The sequence below is a fragment of the Pseudorasbora parva genome, chromosome 1 (assembly GCF_024679245.1).
Source record: "Pseudorasbora parva isolate DD20220531a chromosome 1, ASM2467924v1, whole genome shotgun sequence".
NCBI classification, from domain to species: domain Eukaryota; kingdom Metazoa; phylum Chordata; class Actinopteri; order Cypriniformes; family Gobionidae; genus Pseudorasbora; species Pseudorasbora parva.
This window is the reverse complement of record NC_090172.1, coordinates 46933571-46955137: the sequence shown is the minus strand read 5'-3', so window position 1 is coordinate 46955137 and position 21567 is coordinate 46933571. Positions and strand designations below refer to the sequence as shown.

The following is a 21567-nucleotide window of genomic DNA, read 5'->3' as shown; positions in this document are numbered from 1 at the left end:
ACTAATAGAGGAAAGAAGAAAGAGGGAGGGACAGATCATGGAGCAAGAGATGACCAAGGAGGGTTGGATTGAGAGAGAATGGTAAAAATAGTTCGAGAAAGTGATGTGAAAGGGACAGATTCAGGGGTGAATGACTAGACGGAGCTAATTTTACATCCAAATCTTTTTTTATTTGCTCTTCTGTATTTAGCTTTATAGTCAAATTAGCTTACCATTTTCAGTGTTGGAATAGAGGTGGTCCACACATTTTATTCATACCAAGATTCGTTATTTTATAAAAAGGACTTTATTGCTCTATTAAATAGGTAAGTGAACACTTTTCAACGCCTCATAACCAGATGTAACAGGCGTTTTTTCATTGTCCTTGCATGTCATGTCAATTGTGTTTTACAATACCTATATTATTACATATAAATCTTTCTTGTCTTTTTAGTCTTACCATTAAATAAATTCAGGCAGTGAACTCTTGCGATATGTAGGTAGAGTGATTTATAATAAGGGTTGTTTGCTCTATTTATGATGTTGTCCCCAAGTAAGGACCTTGGTATTTATTTAACCAAAGCAGACTACCTTAATGTCATTTAGTGACCTTCAGGCACTCACTCATTTATTGACATAGGGTCTTATATGTCTGAGAAGTGGTAGGCAATAAGCAATTCACCATGAGCTCAGTCGTCTGTGTGCTAACTTTACCAGGAGTTAGAGATAGCCATAACATAGGATCAAAAAGATGTTTAATGTGCAAATGGGTCCAGTGGGAGTCTAGGCATAGTTTGACAAATGCTAAAAGTTTCTAAAGCTAACAGTTATGTTTCTATTTATATTTTTTTCAAGGAATAGGAATGGGGTAGAGAGTCCTGATGTGAGGGACGGGGTGAGGGGCGGGTAAGATAGAGAATAGGACATAGAGGGGAAGTGTGGTTACTGTTTGATGGGTTAATGAAGTGAAAAGGGTCTGAATCAGCAGCATATATACCTATGCGCAAACAGTTGTGAAAGAGTAGGGGGGATGCAGAGGGGGGCTAGGAAAAAGTAAGTGGAGGCTTTTGTGGGATGACATCTGCAAAGCTTTTGACAATTTGTTACATCTTGTGTATCCTAACAGCAATTTATCTTTCATAGATGTTAAACTAAAGAAGGAGTTTTAAAAAGTTGCCTTTTGGAAAAGCAAAGAGGTGTTTTTAAAGCAAAGAATGGGAGGATGAAACAAAGACGCTCCATAAGAACCAGCCGACAATGACGACAAGAGTGCCTAATGTTTTGTTTGAAACAGAGAAGGGGGCAGACACCAAGCTTTCTTCCTCACCTAATTCTTCAGTTACTGGTTCCTGCAATATTGACGAGTCCTACAAGTACATCTTCCTGCCAATTTGCTACTCCTTTACCTTTGTCTTCAGCATAACCCTAAACTTTGTGGTTCTCTACCGTTCCTTTCGACGCACCAGACGCTGGAATGCATCCCTGATTTACATGGTGAACCTGGCCACGACAGACTTCATGTATGGTTTATCCCTACCATTTCTAGTGGCTAGTTACGTCATGCGGGACGACTGGGTGTTCGGGGACTTCATGTGCCGCCTAGTGCGCTTCCTCTTTTATTTCAACCTCTACTGCAGCATCTTCTTTCTCACTTGTATCTCAGTGCACCGCTACCTGGGCATCTGTCACCCCATGAAGACCATCACCTTGGAGACCAAACGAGCCGTGAAGGGGACTTGCGTTTTGGTGTGGATTGCTGTTTTTGCACTTACATGTCCAATTTTTCGTTTTGCACAGACACAGTATCTTCCCCGTGAAGGTAAGGGCACGAGGGAGGAGATGTTCAATAATTGCTGGGATGATGCCATTGATAGAGAGTTCCATGATTACATCCCTTACGGGGTCACACTTCATTTCTTGGGTTTTTTTGCGCCATTTAGCATCATTGCCTGGTGCTACTCGCGTGTAGTGTTAACTATATTTCGGACGCTGCACTCTCAACCTCCTCCTCAAAGAGTCAGAAGTGGGACTGGCTGTGAAAGCGTCGCAGGGATAGGGGGAGAGGGCATGTCAATCATCTTGGGGGCTCATTCACCTTATGTGAACAGGCGTCGCAAGTCCATCAAGACCATAATTACTATCACTCTGCTCTTTGCCCTTTGCTTCTTTCCCTTTCATGTCACGCGCACAATTTTTCTGCTTCTGAAAGTGACAAGTAAGGTACAGTGCCACACCATGCGCATGGTTTCCATCTGTTATAAAATCACTCGGCCTCTGGCCTCATTCAACGCCTGGCTGAATGCACTGCTTTATTTCCTTACCAAAGAGAAAAATGGGCCCTGCTGTCAAAAACCTAAACATGCCCAGCATGGTCTGCTATGGCCACTGAGAATGCTGGGAAAAGGAGAGGAAGAGGAGAATGAAGCTGAGGAGACACGGAACCATAAGGACAATGGGCCAACAGCTGAAAACAATGCATACAGAGGCCTACCTTGAGGAATAACAGTGTGTAGGACACCAACAAGTGAGCCTGGTGAAACTGCTTTTCATGGGATTCATTCGAAATGAACTGTAATGTTTTGTTATATTCATTGTATTTGTATAATCCTGTGTATTGTTTTGTTTTTTCAAAACCCCTAACAGATTGTTTTACTTGTTGATTGTTTGGAGGGTTAATTCTTTGTTGAAAAAATATTGATTATGTTTACTATTGATTTAGTCTATATAAATTGCAGAAACACATATAATAATAGCCTACACTTATCTTATTTTTGCAGTTGTTGGCATACCTCAAAGTAGGCATATTTTGTGCAGGAACTATGTTTAATGCTTTCATAGATTAATTGTGAATAATTAAACTGTTCTAATAAACATTTTCTGAACCGGTTTAAATTAAAATCTAACTTTGAGCTCTTTTGAAGATGCTATGTATTTAGGGCTATTCCAGATTAGCTTTTTCTTGGGTGAGTAGAATCTAAATTTGTTGTAGAATAAACTTGTTGAGGGTGATGGTCAAGGGATCTTGCTATATTAACATTGCAAGCTAAGCTACAGAGACTGTCCATAGTAGTCCTAACAGTCCAGCTTTTTTTTTCAGTCAACTCCCTTTTTCATATGCATTGTACCAGGAGCTTTGTTTTTGTGTACTTTCTAAGTACGCTGAACATGAGTACATCAGTATAAGGCACATAAACTACCCTTTGTCCTTCCGTCTTACTAAAATAAGTTAAAAACAGATGATCCAAGGAAGACCTCAACCTCATAGACTGTTATTACTGCTTGGTATTACACTGGTTAATGATCAACTGTCCTGTTGCAATATTTCTGTACCAAAGGATAGCTTGTCTAAATGTAAACATTTATATGACATTAGTTTAAGAATGCATGTTATGAACGAAGTACCTTGTCAGCATTACAGAAATAAATGTAGCTCTTTCTGTTCCTGTGAAGATCTCATTACAGACTATAGTTAGCTTTTGCAGTAAATGATAATGTACTATACAGTCATGACTCATGATAGTGCTGATGCACAGATCATGCTATGTTGAGTATAGATGGTTTAATATGGAAGAGATTTTTAATGTAGTCATAATCCATAACTCCGATATTTATTATTGCAATAAGAGCAAACGTTTACCCTGGGCAGTGACAGAAGTTGCAATATGCTCTCTGGATTGTATTTTTATTAAGGTATTTTATACCTTTATATTAGTTTTCTAACCATATAAAAACAGCACAATGTCTAGGTCAAGTCAAATGCATATTAAACATAACTAGACACAAAGAAAAAGAAATAATTAAAAAAAACACACACATTTGTTTTTGTTCCCTGCTATCTGGTGCGTTTTTTACACAAGTTTCTGTCTCTGTCCTGGACATTAGGCCTTGTATATCAGGTTCTAAAGAATATGTAGCTACATTTATAACATTTTGCAACTCTGGTGTTCGTCTATATTGGTATTTCAAGTTTAGTAAAGGAAAATTAATATCAAACATTAGTTCAATTGCAAATTGAAACACTATACAATTTTGTAGGCTATAATAAATCAAGAAAAGAGGATAAAATATATAACAATATAAATAATAAATAAAAGGTGCCGGGGAGGTATAACTATAAAACAATACAAGCAGGCATAAAAATAGTTAATACTTACGTTAAATACTTTTTTGTTTGTTTGTTGTTGAGTCAAAGGGTAAAAAAAAATAAAGCTCTTGACTTTAGGGTGCAAGTTCAGAAAATACACAGATAATACAACAGGGGGCGACATAGCGGACATTTCAGGACAGTAGTTTGGAAATTTAAAAGAAAACCAGCAATGGTACTTCCCGACCTGCACCGCGGCTAAGACATGATCTGACGGTTATCAAAAATTATCAAAAAAATAATTATAAATTATAGAAGCAAACAATTCAACAAGAGATAACTACAATCGCTTATTTTAACCAAAGTGCAATAAATCCGTTTGTGAAAAAAAATATTTTTCACTGGGGAAAATTTATATTTATTTTTTTATCTGTCCCGTGTCATCACAGTGGTAGAGCTGCTGCAGTGGAACATTGGCGCCATTTTCAAACTTCAGAGCCTCAGTGACTGGAACACTTCTAACAGCCACATTATTCCTCATTATGATTTTTTTTCACATTTCCCCCCCTCAAGACTGTTTATTACATTAACAAATTTTTTTTCAAATATTGGAAAGTGGAAGAGGATTTTCATAAAAGGTACGTAATTATTACTCCCCTATTTATATAATTATATATATATATATTTTGGTGATCGACATATTTTTAAAGCTTCCTCGAAAAGTGTCTTTTAAAGTGTATTATTAACTGAATACGAGTTTTCTTTAAAAAGTAACGAGCATGTAGCTGTAAATACAAAGTAATGGTACTTTCAGAAAATGACGTATGCTTTTATAGAAAGACGTTGCTAACTTTATAATTGTTGTTTAGTGTAAGCTGTTTCGGCACTTCTTTCTTTTGTGTTGAACAAAACAAAACCGATATCATTTCTCAGTATAATTAAACAGACTACCTCAAAAACGTGTTGGAACCCTCGGGATAACGTCCAAACAACTTATCACAACCTAAACGATACATTGACTATATTAACACCATAAAGCTAACCGAAAAAAGTAGTCTTCTAAGTCTGTCAAATGTTAGCTTTTAAAGACAATGATTTCTCGGTGCGTGTAATGTTCTGAACCACTCCCCTCTGGATCTGTCCCCTCACCCACAGCCCAGCTTTAAGCACTACTTTCCCCTCTTTGTATTCGCTCCATCTTATAAGAGATTTGGTCATTAGATCCATTCACAGCGATTTCGTCAATCGAACAAGTGTAGGCAGGAATTCAAACGTATTGTCTAACATCATAATGACAGCTAAATGAAGTCGTTCAGTCTTTGTGATTTGAACATCAGAACGTTGGTTCGTCAAATGACATCTTAATGTGACAGCGTGACGAAACTAGGAACTCTGGACAGCGGCTAAAAAATAACGACGTATTTCGAAAGTAGTCGAAGACGCGCTTTGAGATGACATTCGAGAACACGACAGAATTATTTGGCGATGAATCAAAATTTAACGTTTCCAAGTATGCAAGTTACGAAACAATTCATTACATGCATTAACATTATAAATAATTTCTCGACACCCGACTAATTGGCAGTTTTGAAACATTCATTCATCTTACAGAGCTTTATTTTTTAAATAAGTTAACTGATCATTTTATAGCATTTGCCAGGCAAATTAATATTCCAGATTGTAATCTTAATTTATTGTCGTGCTGTACTACTTATATGTATCTAGCGTATGTTTTATTTTATTTTATTTTTAAAGTCCAAATAATTTGCAATTAAAATTACAGATGTATGATTTTATATTATAGAATGATGTGTGACTTTGCTGTGCGGTTTTAAAAGTTGACTTAAAGTGTTAAAGTTATTATCAAAGGGAATGTTGTGGTATTTACAATGACCCTGTAACCTTGTGATAAAAGTACACGTTGCTTTTTCTTAGTTTTGGCATTGGTTTTCCTTTATAGTTAATGTATTAATTCCAGTGGTTTCCTTGTTGCCTTTTCATTATTTCTTTCTGGCCTCACAAGATTTACTTTAAAAAACTGTTTTTAACATCTGAAATTTTGCAGTAAATGATTTGACCATTGTTTCTTGTCATATAGAATATTTTATAATATCTAAAAGTATGCAGTGTACATGTAACTTACTGCATTGCCACTGACTGAAGTTGCACAAATGAATAAATGGCATAGATGAAGTCTTGGGTATGCCATAAAAGCTCTGCACCTGTTCCTGGATGTCATTTTTAAACAATATTTCTTGATTTTGCTACACATCTGCTGAAAGTAATATAAGGGAGAGGCTGGGCATGGCATGTGTAGTTTGGATTTGAAAAAAAGGTTTGAAATAAGTAGTTTTCAATTTTTCAGTCAAATAAATAGTTTAGCATACCTACTAACTGCTTATTGTCATATTATTTATACCATTTACATAATTGTTTATAATTTTCATAAAGGCTGTAGTAAGTTAGTTATTTGTCATATTGTGAATTTCTAGGATTTTGTTCTTATTGGTTAATTCAAACAAGTCTTTACTGGCAGATGTCAGAAAAAATCTTTATTGCTTGCCTTTTATGTTTTTAGTCGGGGTATTTTTAGTCTTCCTGTTTGGGTGTGTGGTTCCTGAAGCTTAAGTGCTTTTGTTTTTGGTTGTACGAGATGGTTTTGGTTGGATTAAAAGGTAAACGACATGGGACTCATCATTTTGGAACAAAAATGATCTTCACAAGAGTACAATATAATAGTGCTGTTTTAGTTTAATTTTAATGAATTTTGTTGTAACTTTATTCAATTTTCCCCCCCAATTAATTTATTGACATTTATTTAGCTTTAGTTGTGTATAATTAGTAAATTATTGTGGTAGCTAATATTGTTTTTAGACAACTTGTGAAATGTAAGAATATATTTGAATGAAACTTTCCATAACAATATATTAATCTGAAAATGTATTGATGGCTAGACTTTAATTTTCCTTTTAATTCTGCTTTTTTGACTTAAATAACCAAAGGCCTTTGTCTTGTCTGGCTCTGTGTGTGTGTGTGTGTGTGTGTGTGTGGCTTGTGTGTACTATTGGACCATGGTTGTGCACTCAGTAAAACTATCTGTAGAACCAGATCAACATATTCTCCAATCGTTGTAGCTAGCCTTGTACTACACAGAAAACCCACAGAGACCCTGCTTAAAATCCGGTTGCACTAACAGTATAAAGAGTATCAAAGTATGAAAACTTTGCTTTGTTTGAGCACTCCAGACTCTTGCCATCTGTTTTTGCTATTCCTTTTTTGTTTTAGTTTTCTTGCAATGGATTATGAACTAATGGCGATAATATAAAATCTTCTTGTTGTTGTTTTTTTTTCCTTTTTGAACAATGCGTTTGGACTCGAAACACCCCATGTGCGGTCGCTTGTGTTTGGAGTTTGTGGTAAAAGCTTTCCCGCAGTGTAACGCAAAAAACAACACGAACGCATAACACTTTTCCTAGTTTCATATCCCCTTTTCTGTGCGTCTTTGCAGCCGAGCCTTCTCCTTCTTTTGTCCCCCCCCCCCCTCTCTTTCTCTCCGTTGGCTGTGTGAATGCTTTGGCAAGGCTACAAGAAATCAAGCAAGCGAGAGCTGCTAGCACTGACGCGCCCCAGACACTATGCCCTAGAAATTAATTTTTTCCTCCGAAACGGTAGCACCGACTGTCCTCAAACTTCACACTCTTCTAAGGGGACCCCAGGGCGATGCCCTGATTTTTTTGGAGATTTTTCCTGTCTCCCGAAAATGTTCATTTTAATTGTAGAAACTGATGCCCCGGGAAAAAGGCTACAACCCCTGCTTTTTATGCCTACCAAGTTCCTCAGGCAGCCTCACTAGCTACAGCTAAGCAGAGGCTGCACACTGCACTGGACTGCTGGTCTGAAGGTGAATAGGGAGAGAAAGGGGTTTAAGGGCTGAAAATAGGTGCTGGTGGACAAAAGGTTTAGGCACTTATTTGACTCTTGGAACCCCACCCCCCAATCTGGAATGGGAGCCCCAAGCTCAGACGAATGGGTGTATTTTTGACCTGAAATTAAGACTTGGGATTCCCATTGATAAGTGCATGTGTGGGTTTGTTTTCCTTTTTAATTCTGTTTCTACAATTTTTTTTGAAAGCAGCCAAACTGTTTTAACTGTAGATTTAGCTGTAGATTTGCGAAGAATTAAAATATTTGCAGTGGGCGAACTACTTTGTGAGTTTAATCGAGTTTTCTGAAATAATGAAAAAGTCTTTTTCAACTACTTTGCTTGGCTTTTTTGAATACAGAAACAACTTCATTGAATTAAGTTGGGGAATTACTTTTTTTTTTCTATCCAGGTGCAGGAGACAGACTACACTGGAAGAGGGGAGTCCGGCGGGTTACTTTGTGAATACCAGGCACCTTTTCCTCTCCCCTGTTGCCTAACTTGCTGGAGAACAGGGATCGAGGGTAAGTGAAATCTTTTCTGTGTCCGTTTCAAAGCTTAACCAAAACGGCCCCTGGTTTGAATGGGTGAGCAAAGTTAGGCCAGGGTGTGTATGTGTCTATGTAAGTGTGTGAGCTTCTCTTTTAGGTCTCTCTCTCCCACCCATTGCCGTCTATCCTTTTCTCATTTTCTCTCTCTCCCTCTCTTTTGCTAACACCCCCCACCCCCCTTTCTCTCCCTCTCGATGAACGACGGGCAGAAGTAGACAGAAGCAAATGCCTTCTGCAACTGTGCTGACGTGATCATTTGACTCAGACCTTAAATAGGCTGCCCTTTATGAGATGTAACTGTGTTTGTCAGGGTTGATTTCAACTAAAAGTATGAAATATAAAATATGAAATATCATACGTTTTTTAAAGAACGTTTGGCTCTTGTGTAGCACAAATTTAGCCAGCATTTTGCTGTAGATAAACTTCTTCTTTTTGTGATCTGTAACTTCAAAATTAAGTCTCAAATATCTTTAAGCAAAAATTAAAGATCATGTTTTGGCATATTACAGCAGCCAGAATTAATTATTTGGTATTTAGGCCTTGATTTTCTGCTGACATTAGAACTTCATCACACAACATAGGGTGTGGTGTACTTAAAAGAAAAATTGAAACCCTTCAAAAATACTTGGGTGTTTATTTTTCTCTGCCACAACTGTTAAGATTATGAAAAACAAATACTTTTTTAGTCCTTTCAGGTTTTGTCAGTCATTGGTTTTGAACAAAATAAATATAAAATTATTTTTCTAGCAAAACTGATTAATAATGTGGTTTTCCTATTAAATTGACGCCACATTTATGTTGTTCCAGTGTTGTAGGTGTAAACGTTTTTTTCCTATTTTCTCTTTTTAAATTACAAGTTAATAAAACCAACAATTTGTTTTTTTGGGGAAAAAAATAACTTTCTGCCATTTAACTTTTACACACTACAACAAATGATCTGTCATATACCCTCATTGCTTTGACCATCACTGGCTTTTTACAGATGAATAATACAATGAATAAAAACTAAAAACTACTTTGGTAAAAAAAAAATGTTCCAACCTTTTTTCTTAACTTATCTCACCTCAGTCATCCTCTTATCTCTCCATAATTAAAACCCCAATGTACTGCAGACCATAAAGTTAAAAACCTTAAAGGTTTTTTGGTTGTTGTTAATGTATACTTGCCACCTTTTTCTTAATATTTGTCTTTGTGAAATTGATTGTGGCGTGTACAAGCATTATTTTCTTTCTGTCCTCTTATTTGTTTTTTACATTTGGACAAATTTCACTTTTAATTCCTAGAATCATTTAAGTTAATTTAAAAAGAAAAAAAATCTTGGTAACAATTACTTCATTGGATAATAAAAATATACAACGTTATATTACTGTATGTCTAATGCTATTAGATATACTTTGATTTATTATAGTGATACTTAATCTTGTTTCACAGTATTAAGCCCAAGAAGTTTAAAGTTTAGAGATGAAGGTTTTTGTTTTTTTAAAGAAAAGAATCATAAATAAATTTACTTCCTTAATTTTACCCACATTAGATTATTCCCATGGTTATAAAACCTTTTTTGACAGGCGCTAGTTTATTCTCCTCATCTCCCCCCTTTGTTATCCTCCATTTTGTCTTCATCCTCAACATCCATTTTAGGACAGTGTGTGCATAGTAACTCACTTATTAAGTATCAAAGGGCATTATTAGACTGGCATTAAAAAATGTGTGTGACCACAAGCTTCCTCATGATTGTCTGTGCCAGAGAAAATGCAGTAATGCTGTCACTCTTTGCTGTCACACAACTTTTATTACTTTTTTCAGAAACAAAAGAAGCAATCTGTTCACAGTGCCTTCTTATTGAATTGTTATATTATTAGTTTTTAATGACTCTAAATATGCATAAGACATTTCCATGTCACACTTAATCCAACAATTAATTTTGTTCCCTAATCTTATCCTAGTGAGGACCAATCAAGTCTGCCGTCATCTTTTTATTTAGCCCAGAGTGCCCTGTAGCAGCACATCATGGTTTGTAAGTTCTAAGGACAAATTCCAAATTATGATGTGCTGTCACTGGGAGCCTGGGACATTCTCCATTAACATGACAGCATTGAACACCTAGTGTTCTGCTTATATCATAAATAAGTGTAATAAATGCATCAGAGATAAGTTTTTGACAAAGTAGTTTGAGATGATGTCTTTGTCGTTTTGTGCTGTATTTAGAATTAGGTTACAAGTTAAAACTGTCTTTCAGATTTATGAATAGAAATGTGACAGAGCAGGGTTTTTTTTTTTCCCAACTCATGTATTTTTTTTTTTTTTTTTACAAATGACCAGACAAACAATAAATGATTCATGTCTGAATCACCAGGTGTGGCTGAGGTGGCCTCTTCAGCGAGTTATTCTCCGACAGCTGGGAATTTGCATCCTTTATTTGCTAGGCTGAATTGGATTTTCCCCCCTCTATGATAGTATAACCATTAAAGCTGTTGAATTAATCTGCATATATTTTGTATGTTCCTTTCGTCCTCTTTCCTCCCTTGGACCACTTGATGCTTCAGTGTGCCTGACAGTAGCAGCACATCAATATTGGCAGCTGCCCTCTCCCTGGGTTGCCAGTATGGTTTGCGCTGCTCCCGTCAGACAGACACACTCAACGACTGTCCAGTATTTGGAGCAATATGGAAGCCACCTGTCCAAAAAGAGTTATTGTATGTATTTTACCATGTCAGTCTTATAATTAAAATGAAAGCCCTTTTCATTGTTTGGTCTTACAAGAAAACATAATTAAAAAACAACAAACAAAACCTTATTTGAAAGAAATCACTTTTTTTACAGTACACAAAATTCAAGTTGCTTGTGTTTTTTTTAGCTTGTGACTGATGAAAGTAAAAGTGTGCCATCTTCAGCATTCTGCTTGTAGAAATGCCATTCAGTTACAGATCTGATTCCACACCATGGCTGGTTGATTTCATGAGCCTATCAGTCGCACCTTTGGCCACAATTGTTGAGGTTACTTCTGACAAATGAGGAATAACAAAGAAAGTGTCATTCTGCTGTGATTTTACACACTCTTTTCAATATGGAATCAGTGATTTAAATTGATTTAGCTGTTCTTAATGTACAAACATTGGTAGGGCTATGAATATATGACTAATTTGCCAACAGCCTAATTATGCATACATTATTGAACTATGCCCATAGATGTATTAGCTCAGATCAATAAACCCACTAGGTTAGAATTCAACAAGTCAACAAAAAACTACTTGCTAAAGCTTCATTTATGTAGTAGAAAATCCTACTGCCCCACTGCTCTAAAATTATTTCAGAAACCTGGTTGAAGACTGGAAGCACTGTTTTCTTTTTGTGATTTTTTTAAAAATAATATTACATTCAAAATAGCAAAATTTAAATAGAAAAAAAAATAACATAGCAAAACATGAAAAAGACAACCATTTTTAACAGTTTACCAAACAAAGTTTTGACAATCAGCATTGATTTCATGCATTTTGGCCACACTTTCCCCCCAAAACAAAGGACTAGTCATAATACTTTATTGAAAATGTTTAAAAAATATATTTACATCATAATGACTTTACAGTAACTTAAAATGTGGTGTTTTGGGCCCAGAACAGTAATATGTATTCAGCAATATTTGGTAGCATCTTTCAAAACTGCGTTCTACATTAATAAAATATGCTTAACCACTATTATCTTTGAAATGAGTCTTTTACTGGAAAAAAGGAACCTTTCACCACATTAAAAAAATTCAAGTTTCTTGATCCCTTATGGAAGTGAAATGATTAGTTCATTTTCCTGATAGTATGATGCAGAAGATTTCAGCGGGATAACAACGGCAAGTCACTGGAATTCATGATGAGACTGGAGTCGAGATTTAGACTATCTGCAGTGAAAAAGTAAATACAGGACTGATACTTAAGGACTGAGAACAAAGGAAATTTAACAGACAGTGTAAAAACCTTGAATAACACAATTTAATTAATTTAAATATATACCTGAGACAAATTCATTTTGAATAAAATTTGGAGGAAAAAATATTTAGAAATGGTCTCTTACCTTGATCAAAATTTAGCTTTTTAGATGTGGAACTATCACCCAACCCCTCAATATCTACCAGATCGCTGTTAGCATCCGAATCATTCAGTGCACTCAGAGTGACTTCTGAGGAAAAAAATTAAGAATGCATTAGTTATATTTTATTATATTCAAATTGCAAGTGTAAAAATTAAGCGCAACACAAGTGAGTGCATTAATGAATGCTCACCTGCCGTTTTTGATGGCTTAATGGTGGATGTACCTGCGGTTGGGCGCTGTAAACCTGTGGTCACCACAACTTGAGATGTTGGCACAGCAATGACTTTAGGTGGGGCTGGGGGAGCCATAGAAATTGGCACCTTTTTTGTACTCTTCTTTGGTGAATCAGCGGATAAAGGAATACCACCATCTTCATAAAGCTTCCTCTTGACAGTTGTCTTGACTTGTGCCCTTATGTTTAGGAAATGTCTAATTAATTACTGACAAACTACACAATGAACTGTATGGCTTACAAACACACAAATATCAGAATCTTATTTGGCGTTTATTGAATTTCAGAGGAAGCAATTCTCTAGATTTAAAGAAAATGTTGACTGCAGATGAAAAATTCACCTGGACTTGAGATTTTATAGATTCTAACCCATAGTAAAACATAACAAGCAATGCAAACCAAAACAGTGAGACTGGTGTCTTTACATTTACATTACACTTTTGTATGTTTAAGTGTGTATCCACCTAGCTCAGCCAGTAAACAGAAATAGAAGTTGCAACACCCATAATATCATTGAAAACAAACAATACTTTATTTTGTCCATGACATCTTGGAACCATTGCAAGTACAAACTAAATGGGATAAAAAATTAAAAAGCAGACGAGGAGGTTTGTCAACTTTTGAGGGATTCTTGGGAAATTCACAATAAACAAAGCCACAAGATGTAAATGTTTTTCTATGTACGGACCATACCCATTACACAAAGTACACGTTTTCTAAATAAATGTGAATATACCAAACGCCTAATAGAGTGTATATATTCTAACGGTACGGTAGAAAGAGAGTGTCTCACCCTGCTGGACTAATATCGGCCACTGGATGCAGCTGCATGGTTAGCTCTCCCAGTTTTGTGAAAGCAGCCCCAGCTGCAGAAAATATCTCACCAACCTAAATGCATAAAGCAAGACATAAAAACTGTGCCGAATGTTTCTGAAAACTTGTATGTTTTGAAAACTGAGATTAGTTAGCATGCTAGCCAATCATAGCTTCATCAACAAAACAAGAAACGCGTCTAATACGGAGAGGCATTTAACATGGACGTACACTATCAAAACGAACGTTTAATCTTTCTTTAGGTGCAATATTTATAAACATTTACCTTGGTAGAGGCTGAAGTCATTGTTTTGATTTACAACTGAGGACTGCGGTTAAGAAATGTTCGGAGAAAGCTAAGTAAGCTAACTTGGGTATCAATGACTTGCATAAACGACTATGATATTTATTCTTCAACTGACTACATTACGATGAAACAATAACAAAAGCATTTTTAAACTAAACGGGTAGCATAAGTGCGCCATAAATATGACACTGTAATTCAATGGTGCTTATTGGTCTAAATTACAGACTTCGGTTGTTATTGGTCAACACCAGAGATTTATTCAAGACATTCAAAGCTGCGTTCGAGCTGCGCAATTATTTCGCTATTTTGGAATGCACACTTAATACATAGGCCTACAACTAAAATAGACCTAGGTTGAATCCGAAATCGCCCCAATAAACCCTCAATCATTATTCCCTACGTTAGTACACTAATACGATACTATTAAAGCCTATGAGTGTACGTCGGCTGTTAACAGACCACTATGGTTTTAGACACCACTACAAATTGTTGTCCCCCCAAATAATGTTTGGTGTGACGGTATAGTGGGCGATTTCGGATTCAGCCCTATTTTCTATATTTATACAAAAACTTGTCAAGTATTATGGCGGAAATATGGTGGTTGTGTCAAACCGTTGCTGCTTTTTTAAACATTTTGCACTTAAAACAAATGTATTATTTTTATTTTTGTATGTTGTGCTACAAAGGCTTACAAAACATGGGGTATTTTTAAGGACTTTAAAAATGACACAATTGATACACTATATTACAAAATGCAAATATATTTTATGTTGCCAATACAATTACTACGTTTAATAATAAGAGTCAGGTTTTCTCGGCCCGTATGTATAATCTTGCGTATGCTGCCCTCTGGTGCACAAAACAGTATACTACTAGTCTAGAATTCATGTTCAGGTGTAGAGAAGAACCACACAGACAAGCAGTATTCCTTTAGTCAATAACTGTTTATTGTGGTTGCGCTGGAAAGCTTCTGATATGGTGCCCAAAGACGGCGGATATGACATAACGTCATGCGGAGGATTTGCACGATGCTGTCACTATACATGTTTGGTACGAATATCTGGACCAAATGAATAAATAAGTAATAAAAAACAATAACAGCGATTTCTATTATATTTGTGTGTGTGTGTGTGTGGTCAAAGTGCAACAAATGCAGAACATATGCTTGCTCAGCTATGTGCAATATTCTACATATATTTGGCGTAAAATAATATGGATTTACAATATAATATTTATAGATAACTTTCTTTTTGTGATGAAATTAAGAGGAAGGCATCCTCAGTGGCAACTTGTGACCACCAATTTGCTTAATAATACGACATTAGGAAAAATTTAAAGCCAAGTGGATGCAAAATAAACAAACAATAACAATTAAAAACTGAAGAAAAATATTTGCAAGACAGCATATTGTACTCAATATTGCTTTGAAGATTAGTTACAATACTTGTGATCATTGCTGTCATTTCATGACCACCGTATCAAAGCATTCAAATAAATATTCCATTTTAGGTGTATTTTGTTATTGCTCACATTAATATCTATCTCTGGATTATTATAATTTTTTATAGCTATACATGTGTGATATTATTAACAGACATCAGCACTAATATTGTCAGAGTGGATAACAGTCCATTTTTAAAGCACATAATACAGAGGAGGAGGGGTCTAAGGCATGCGCAGGGGGATTTCATGGAGTGGAAGAGATAGGTGGGAAAGAGCAGCTGTCATTTAGACCCATAAACAAACACACATAATCGTACCATACCGGCATGACATTTTATAGCTAGTACAACAATTTTCATTTTAAATGACATTGTTTAAAACTAATCTACATTATTCCATTCAGATTTAGAGGTTAAATGCTTTATGTCAACCTATCATTTTTGTGTGCTGGAAGACCTGCTGTCTCATCACAGCACTCAGTCAGATCCCTTCCACAGTGTTAAGAAAATCCTAGATGAATGGCACTAGACATAGACTCAAGATTTAGTAAAAACAGACTGACAGGAAGTCAATGAGACGGACAGAGATAAGCATTCACATGTATATGACAGTGTATATTATGATAGAATGATTGACTGTGATACATTCACACAGTGAAATACAAAATAATGTTTGATCCAAATTCACAGGCAAAATGCAAATATATGTATGCAATTTCACACTCTTAATAAATACACAAAAAATAAAACATTTGCTCTTATTTAAGCTAACTAAAACATTTACTTCTTTTGATACTCGATGCAATCATGCAAATAATTTACTTAAATAAAAAATACACCAAATATTACAATAAATATAGAACATGTCAGGAGTGGATTTTGTAACCCTGGGTTCTTGTTTTTCCTTACAGCTTCCCTTTGCCTGTGTTTTCCTTCATCATCCTCCCACTGCATCAAAAGGGCCAGAGTTAAGATGGCTGACACTGCGGGCTGTCATTTCAAATGAGCACTAAGTAAATTACTCTCCCTCCCATTATCGTAATGAGAAGCCTTTCTCATCGAGAGAGGGAGACAGCAAAGGGAAAAAAAAAATTATATTGACCCTTTGGCACACAGACAACATTAGTCGAACTCGCCAAGCCCTATTACGCCATCTAAAATAAAACACTCAAACATACAATGCCCGTATGAAATGTGAAATAAGAAGAGGTGAAATACACGAGTGGTATTCCACATACAGACATAAATACTGACCAATGTAGTTGGTATATGGTAAACAGAGACTTTCTCTCTCATACATACACATACACACAAGAAGAGTCATGCTGTGGGCACTAGAACACATGCAATGCAAGTAGCAATCGAAATAAAAATAGACTTCTAAATATTAGTACATTAACACACACAGACTCGCCCACACAGAAACAGTTCAGTACAGTTAGACAACATACACAAAATTAAATGGCTCCTGATTTCTGCATGAAGTATTAGTATATTGAGTTGGACCACAAACAGAAAGCAGAGACAGGAGACAAGTTCACACGACAACGGATAAAGTAGCACATGAAATACTGAGTAGATGTAGTAGATACAGTGTGGTGAATCAGCCAATACAATTCAAGCCAATAAGAACACAGGATAAAAACAAGAAAATTATTTAAAAAAGTGGGATCCTGAGGACCAGTGTAAATGAGGGTTTCTAGGTTCCAATGGAACGGACATGCACGCTCACTGTTCAGAGGTAATATTACTAAAACATTTTTTTTCTGATACATACATTTGATGACCATATCACCTGATAATCTCTTGAATAGCAGCTTGAATTCACCTCCATATATATATATTATTATTTTTTTATTTTTTTCTCCCACATTATATTTTACACAGGAAGAAACAACTCTGCACTAAAGTGCAACACTCACAAATTCATTCTCATGCCTACTCTGACACTGTAATCAACGAAAAAGCTTTGGCAACCTTTGCTGTTCCGATAAGAGACTATTAAGGGTTATGGTCATCAGTTTTTCCTTTCTGTGATCTGCACTTTCTTAAATTTCCAACAAATTTATCTAGAGATCTGTGCAGCGCTCCTGCTTGCTGTAATGGTCGAACTGGCTCTTCCAGTGCATCATGTAAGAGCTCCAGCGATGGAACTCCACTTTCCACTGTCGCTCAACATCATCAATGTTGTCTGGGTAAGACATATGAAAATAAATAAGGAAAACAACAGCATGAGCTTTGAGAGGAAGGCGAGAGAAAAAAGTTGAGGCAAGGATTATTTTTAGAATAGCAGAAAAGAGGAACATTTCTGTACAGAGAGCTGTAAAGATGAAGAAATCCATTACTACTAAACTACTCTGCAGTAACACGTCACTATAAAGGTCCCATCCATTTAACAGACAATTTGGCAACGGCCCCCACAGGAGAATTTATCATTTATGTCGCTCCTACATTACGTGTGCGGCCTGCACAATCCTTCCTGCCCCCACCCAAAAGAGCAAGTGTTTAATTGCTTTACATTCTGGTTCACTTCCAGTGTTATAGTTGGCACAGGACGTTTGTTTAGATTCTGAGCACAACAGATACACTAACAGACAAGGCATTTCCTTGAGAAATAAAGTGGATAGTTTATATCATGGCTGTACTTTGTTCTTTCCAACTATTCATGCCCATAGAAGCAAAAGTACAAAAACCAAATAATAATAATAATAATACAAACAAAATATATACTCCTGAAAACAAGAAATTTACACACATATTCTCACGGTTTACTTTTTGTTTGTTGTCAGACTTCAAATATGTTAATAAACCTAAGTAAGAGAGAGAGTTAAATTAGATAGAAAAGTTAACCTAATACATTTCCTTTTGCAAGATGATTTAATCTTAATGTTATGTAGACTTCCTCTTTTAAACAACAATAAATTACACTGACCCGTTCCATAAAACACAAGCCTGCAGTTTCTCATCTTCAAACTAAACTTTAGGAAAATGACCTACAGTATCTCTGTAGTTCCTCTATGTCCATGTTAATAGATATAAGATAATGTATGACAGAGGAATATTCTGGATGGGTTTGTTACCTGTGATGTTAAGCAGGCGAGGCAGGAAACGATTCCATAGAGCACAAACCTGTGTTCTTAGACCCTTGTGCACCTTCAGTGGCTCTGTGTTCAAGCCCACATGCTTTTGCTCAGTAGCTGTAAATTGAGGCCACCGCCTCCGACTGTCTATGGTGCCATCTGTGTTAATGTTGGGATTTCTTCATGAAGACAGAAATAAGAGGGTAGGGAGTTAACCTTCCAGGTAACGATACAAAACATTCCACAACTATAAGTTAAATCTAACCTTTTTTGAAAAAGCATGATGACAAATCTTTTAATGGGCACCGTAGCTTTCATTGACTCTTTTCTATATTGCCACCTCTTACCCAGTGCGAGCGAAGTTGGCCCAGTATCTCATAATTCGTCGGCTGAGTTTCTCTTCCTCTGCTGTGTAATTGAGTCGTTTTTCTAATGGCAGGCCAAACACAAACTCAATCTCATAACCATGGATTACGCCCATCCACTCAGGCCAGGCCAGGTTTGAGGCTCGATGGTCAAACAGATAAAGGTACACCGCACCTAAAGACAAAAAGGAGGGGTATAAATCTAGAAAAAATGGTATTGCACAATTTCAAATTAAAAAAATACATCCCATCAGACTTGGATTTTATACTGACATCTGTTGGCAAGGACACATTAAGTTTATTAACTGCTGACGCTTCACTCCACTGTGCTTTACACTGCTATTCTTTACCACTATTATGACCTTACCATGTGAGTTGCCACTGTTGTAGCCTGTTGATCCTGAGTTTCCCCAGCCTGGTGTCCCTGGAGCTGGGGCTCCCGGCTGGCTGTGGAGGCCAGTGTGCTGGGCATAAGACTTTGCAAAGTGCTGCAGAGGACAGATGACATTTTGATCTCCTACAATATCGTCCATGGCATCTCGATTCTTTTGGGGGTTGTTCTCATCCATCCAGTCAGTGTACTGAAGGATAACTGCATCCAAGCCAATCTCATTAGCATGAGGAACGCCCATCTTCACACCTTCAAGGAATTCTTCTCGAGATATCAAACTCTCATTGTCTTTACTGAATCCAGGTGCACCGTAAAGCAAGAAGTAAGATCCCTCATCCTGATTTACACCCAACATGATCTGAGTGTATTTAAAGTTTCCTGAGCTAAGCATGGCATCTGGGGTGTCGGGAAGAAAAACCCCATCTATGACAGGGACAAAGGAAAAGCGGAACAAGCTGCTATAGGGGAGCACTTGCCACTCCTGATCAATGAGTTCCTGTGGATGTTTGTTCCTCAGGCAGTCAACCAGCTCCGTATCGTTACCCTCGCTGCAGCCAACGAGTTTACCTAACAAGGTGGCTCTCCGACGGGCCTCATCAAAGCTAACGGTAGCCCAGGGGGTATTAGGAACACCACTCTGCATTATGGCACGTGTGAAGAATGGGCGGCTATCTGGTGACAGAACATGCATGCCAACTGATGCTCCCCCAGCACTTTCTCCAAAAATGGTGACCTGTTTTGGGTTACCGCCGAAGAAGTGGATGTTTTCTTGGACCCATTGGAGGGCCATCCTCTGGTCAAGGAGACCCACATTTCCTGGTGCTTCTGATGAGCCATTGAGGGCAAGGAATCCAAAAGCTCCAACACGATAGTTCATTGACACAACCACTACCTTTTCAGAGTATGCCAAGTACCGGCCATCATAGACATCAAGAGAGGATGAGCCACTATAGAAGCCACCACCGTATATCCAGACCATTACTGTGAGGTTCTGTGGCCTAGGGGTAGGAGGTACCCACACATTAAGGTACAGGCAGTCCTCACTCATCATTCTGTTAGGGTTCCACATCTCGATACCTGGAAAGCCTGGGTAAGAGGTGTCTACAAACTGATAGCAGGCATTAGGGTAGTCTCTAGCCTCAAAGACACCATTCCAGGGCTTTTTGGGCTCTGCTTTCTTGAAACGCCTCTTCCCCAGTGGAGGTTCAGCGTATGGGATGCCCAAGAAAGCGATCACATGACTCCGATCTGGAACAGGCAAGCGTACACCCTGCACACGGCCCAACCTTGTTGCTACTACGAGGTCAGATTCACTCTGTGCAAGACAGCTGTTGATGAGGAACATGAGGAGCACAGCAGGCAAAAGGAAAATGTCTGAGGTCTTCATGGTGATTTTCTTTTGTTGGATGGGGAAACTACTGTGATCTTACTGTTCTGAGCCAAAGTCTGTATGACCTGTGAATGAAAGACCAAAGTTATAAGACTGAGGCAACAAAATAAATTTGTGATCCATTCCATTTCATTCCATGCATGTGAATGCAGAAGACCCAGAAACACAAGCTCGCTTAGAGTAAGTTCAATGTACATTTCAAATGCGCATGCTCAAAGCCGATTGTTAATTGACATAAAATTGACAGGAGTTTCCAGGCCAAACGGGCTAAAACAGTGCGACTGACCAAAAAGGGACTGATACATAGAGAAATTCAGAGTCTGCTCTAGTAAGGTTTCATGCTCACTTTCTAGGACCTACAAACACACCTGTGAGATGATTGTTTATGTTTTACATGTTGCCTGCTGCCTGGTTGCTATGCTGACTGGATTAGTTTGGGGGTCACAGTTAGGGATAGGAGCACATGAATTTGATTGCAGCTGTGTGAGTGACTGTTTAAACAAGGCTATTTCTGTTCCCCCTGCCTCCTTTGCCTGTGTGGGGTTCTATTTTGAGGGTGTTACTTCTCTCTATCAGTTCATCTGCCTCTCTGTCTATCCAACTCTTTCTCTTTTACATGCATGCTCCACAAAGCATCACTTATTGTAAGTGAACCTAGAAACCCAACCTTTAAACAATTAAAGAGACAGTTTGCACAAAAATCATCATTCACTCACCCTGATGTTGTTAACAAGCGATTTTCTTTTTTCTGCGTAACCCAAAAAACCCCAATTTTTTTTGGAAAATGTTTATTTTTTCCAAAACAACTTTCATTGTATGGAAAAACATTTGGAACATTCCTACAAATATTGTCCTTTGTATTCTGCAGAAGAATGAAATATAGGCTTTCAAATGCACCATCCATGGATTATTAGGATAAAAGATATCTTAATAA

The 21567-nt window shown here is 37.1% G+C and overlaps 3 protein-coding genes across 4 annotated transcripts in view; 1 reads left to right on the top strand and 2 right to left on the bottom strand.

Annotated features, from left to right (window-relative positions):
• The first annotated feature begins 80 nt into the window (after positions 1-80).
• si:dkey-6n21.13 (P2Y purinoceptor 3) lies at positions 81-3330 on the top strand. Its single transcript, XM_067451496.1, has 2 exons — positions 81-305; positions 1123-3330. The coding sequence occupies exon 2, from the start codon at positions 1237-1239 to the stop codon at positions 2473-2475; it is 1239 nt and encodes a 412-aa protein (XP_067307597.1). The 5' UTR covers positions 81-305; positions 1123-1236; the 3' UTR covers positions 2476-3330.
• Positions 3331-11971: 8641 nt separating this feature from the next.
• zgc:92664 (uncharacterized protein LOC436695 homolog) lies at positions 11972-14209 on the bottom strand. Of its 2 annotated transcripts, none has more exons than XM_067451484.1 (5): positions 13945-14209; positions 13639-13733; positions 12837-13024; positions 12596-12700; positions 11972-12422 (listed from the first exon to the last, which is right to left on the bottom strand). In XM_067451484.1, exons 1-5 carry the CDS (start codon positions 13963-13965, stop codon positions 12358-12360), a joined length of 474 nt encoding a protein of 157 aa, XP_067307585.1. In that variant the 5' UTR covers positions 13966-14209; the 3' UTR covers positions 11972-12357. The 2 variants fall into 2 exon arrangements, with proteins under 2 accessions (XP_067307585.1, XP_067307577.1); XM_067451476.1 differs by having other exon boundaries at positions 12804-13024; positions 13945-14202.
• A 681-nt stretch (positions 14210-14890) lies between these two features.
• ache (acetylcholinesterase (Yt blood group)) overlaps positions 14891-21567 on the bottom strand; it is a 9648-nt gene continuing 2971 nt past the window's right edge. The window contains exons 2-5 of the mRNA XM_067443078.1: positions 19220-20698; positions 18835-19027; positions 18488-18666; positions 14891-17598 (exon numbers count right to left, since the gene is read on the bottom strand). Of these exons, the coding sequence (XP_067299179.1) occupies positions 17477-17598; positions 18488-18666; positions 18835-19027; positions 19220-20630 (1905 nt within the window). The 5' untranslated portion in view covers positions 20631-20698 and the 3' untranslated portion in view covers positions 14891-17476. The remainder of the gene's footprint in view (positions 17599-18487; positions 18667-18834; positions 19028-19219; positions 20699-21567) is intronic.

What these genes read in the sequence shown, in the direction of transcription:
- si:dkey-6n21.13 (XM_067451496.1), top strand. Translation starts at nt 1,237, where the DNA reads ATGACGACAAGAGTGCCTAATGTTTTGTTTGAAACAGAGAAGGGGGCA.
- zgc:92664 (XM_067451476.1), bottom strand. Translation starts at nt 13,965, where the DNA reads ATGACTTCAGCCTCTACCAAG. An exon ending in TGACTTCAGCCTCTACCAAG is followed by an intron (nt 13,734 to 13,944) that starts GTAAATGTTTAT and finishes TTATGCATTTAG; the next exon opens with GTTGGTGAGATATTTTCTGC. An exon ending in TAAGCCATCAAAAACGGCAG is followed by an intron (nt 12,701 to 12,803) that starts GTGAGCATTCAT and finishes TTTTTTCCTCAG; the next exon opens with AAGTCACTCTGAGTGCACTG.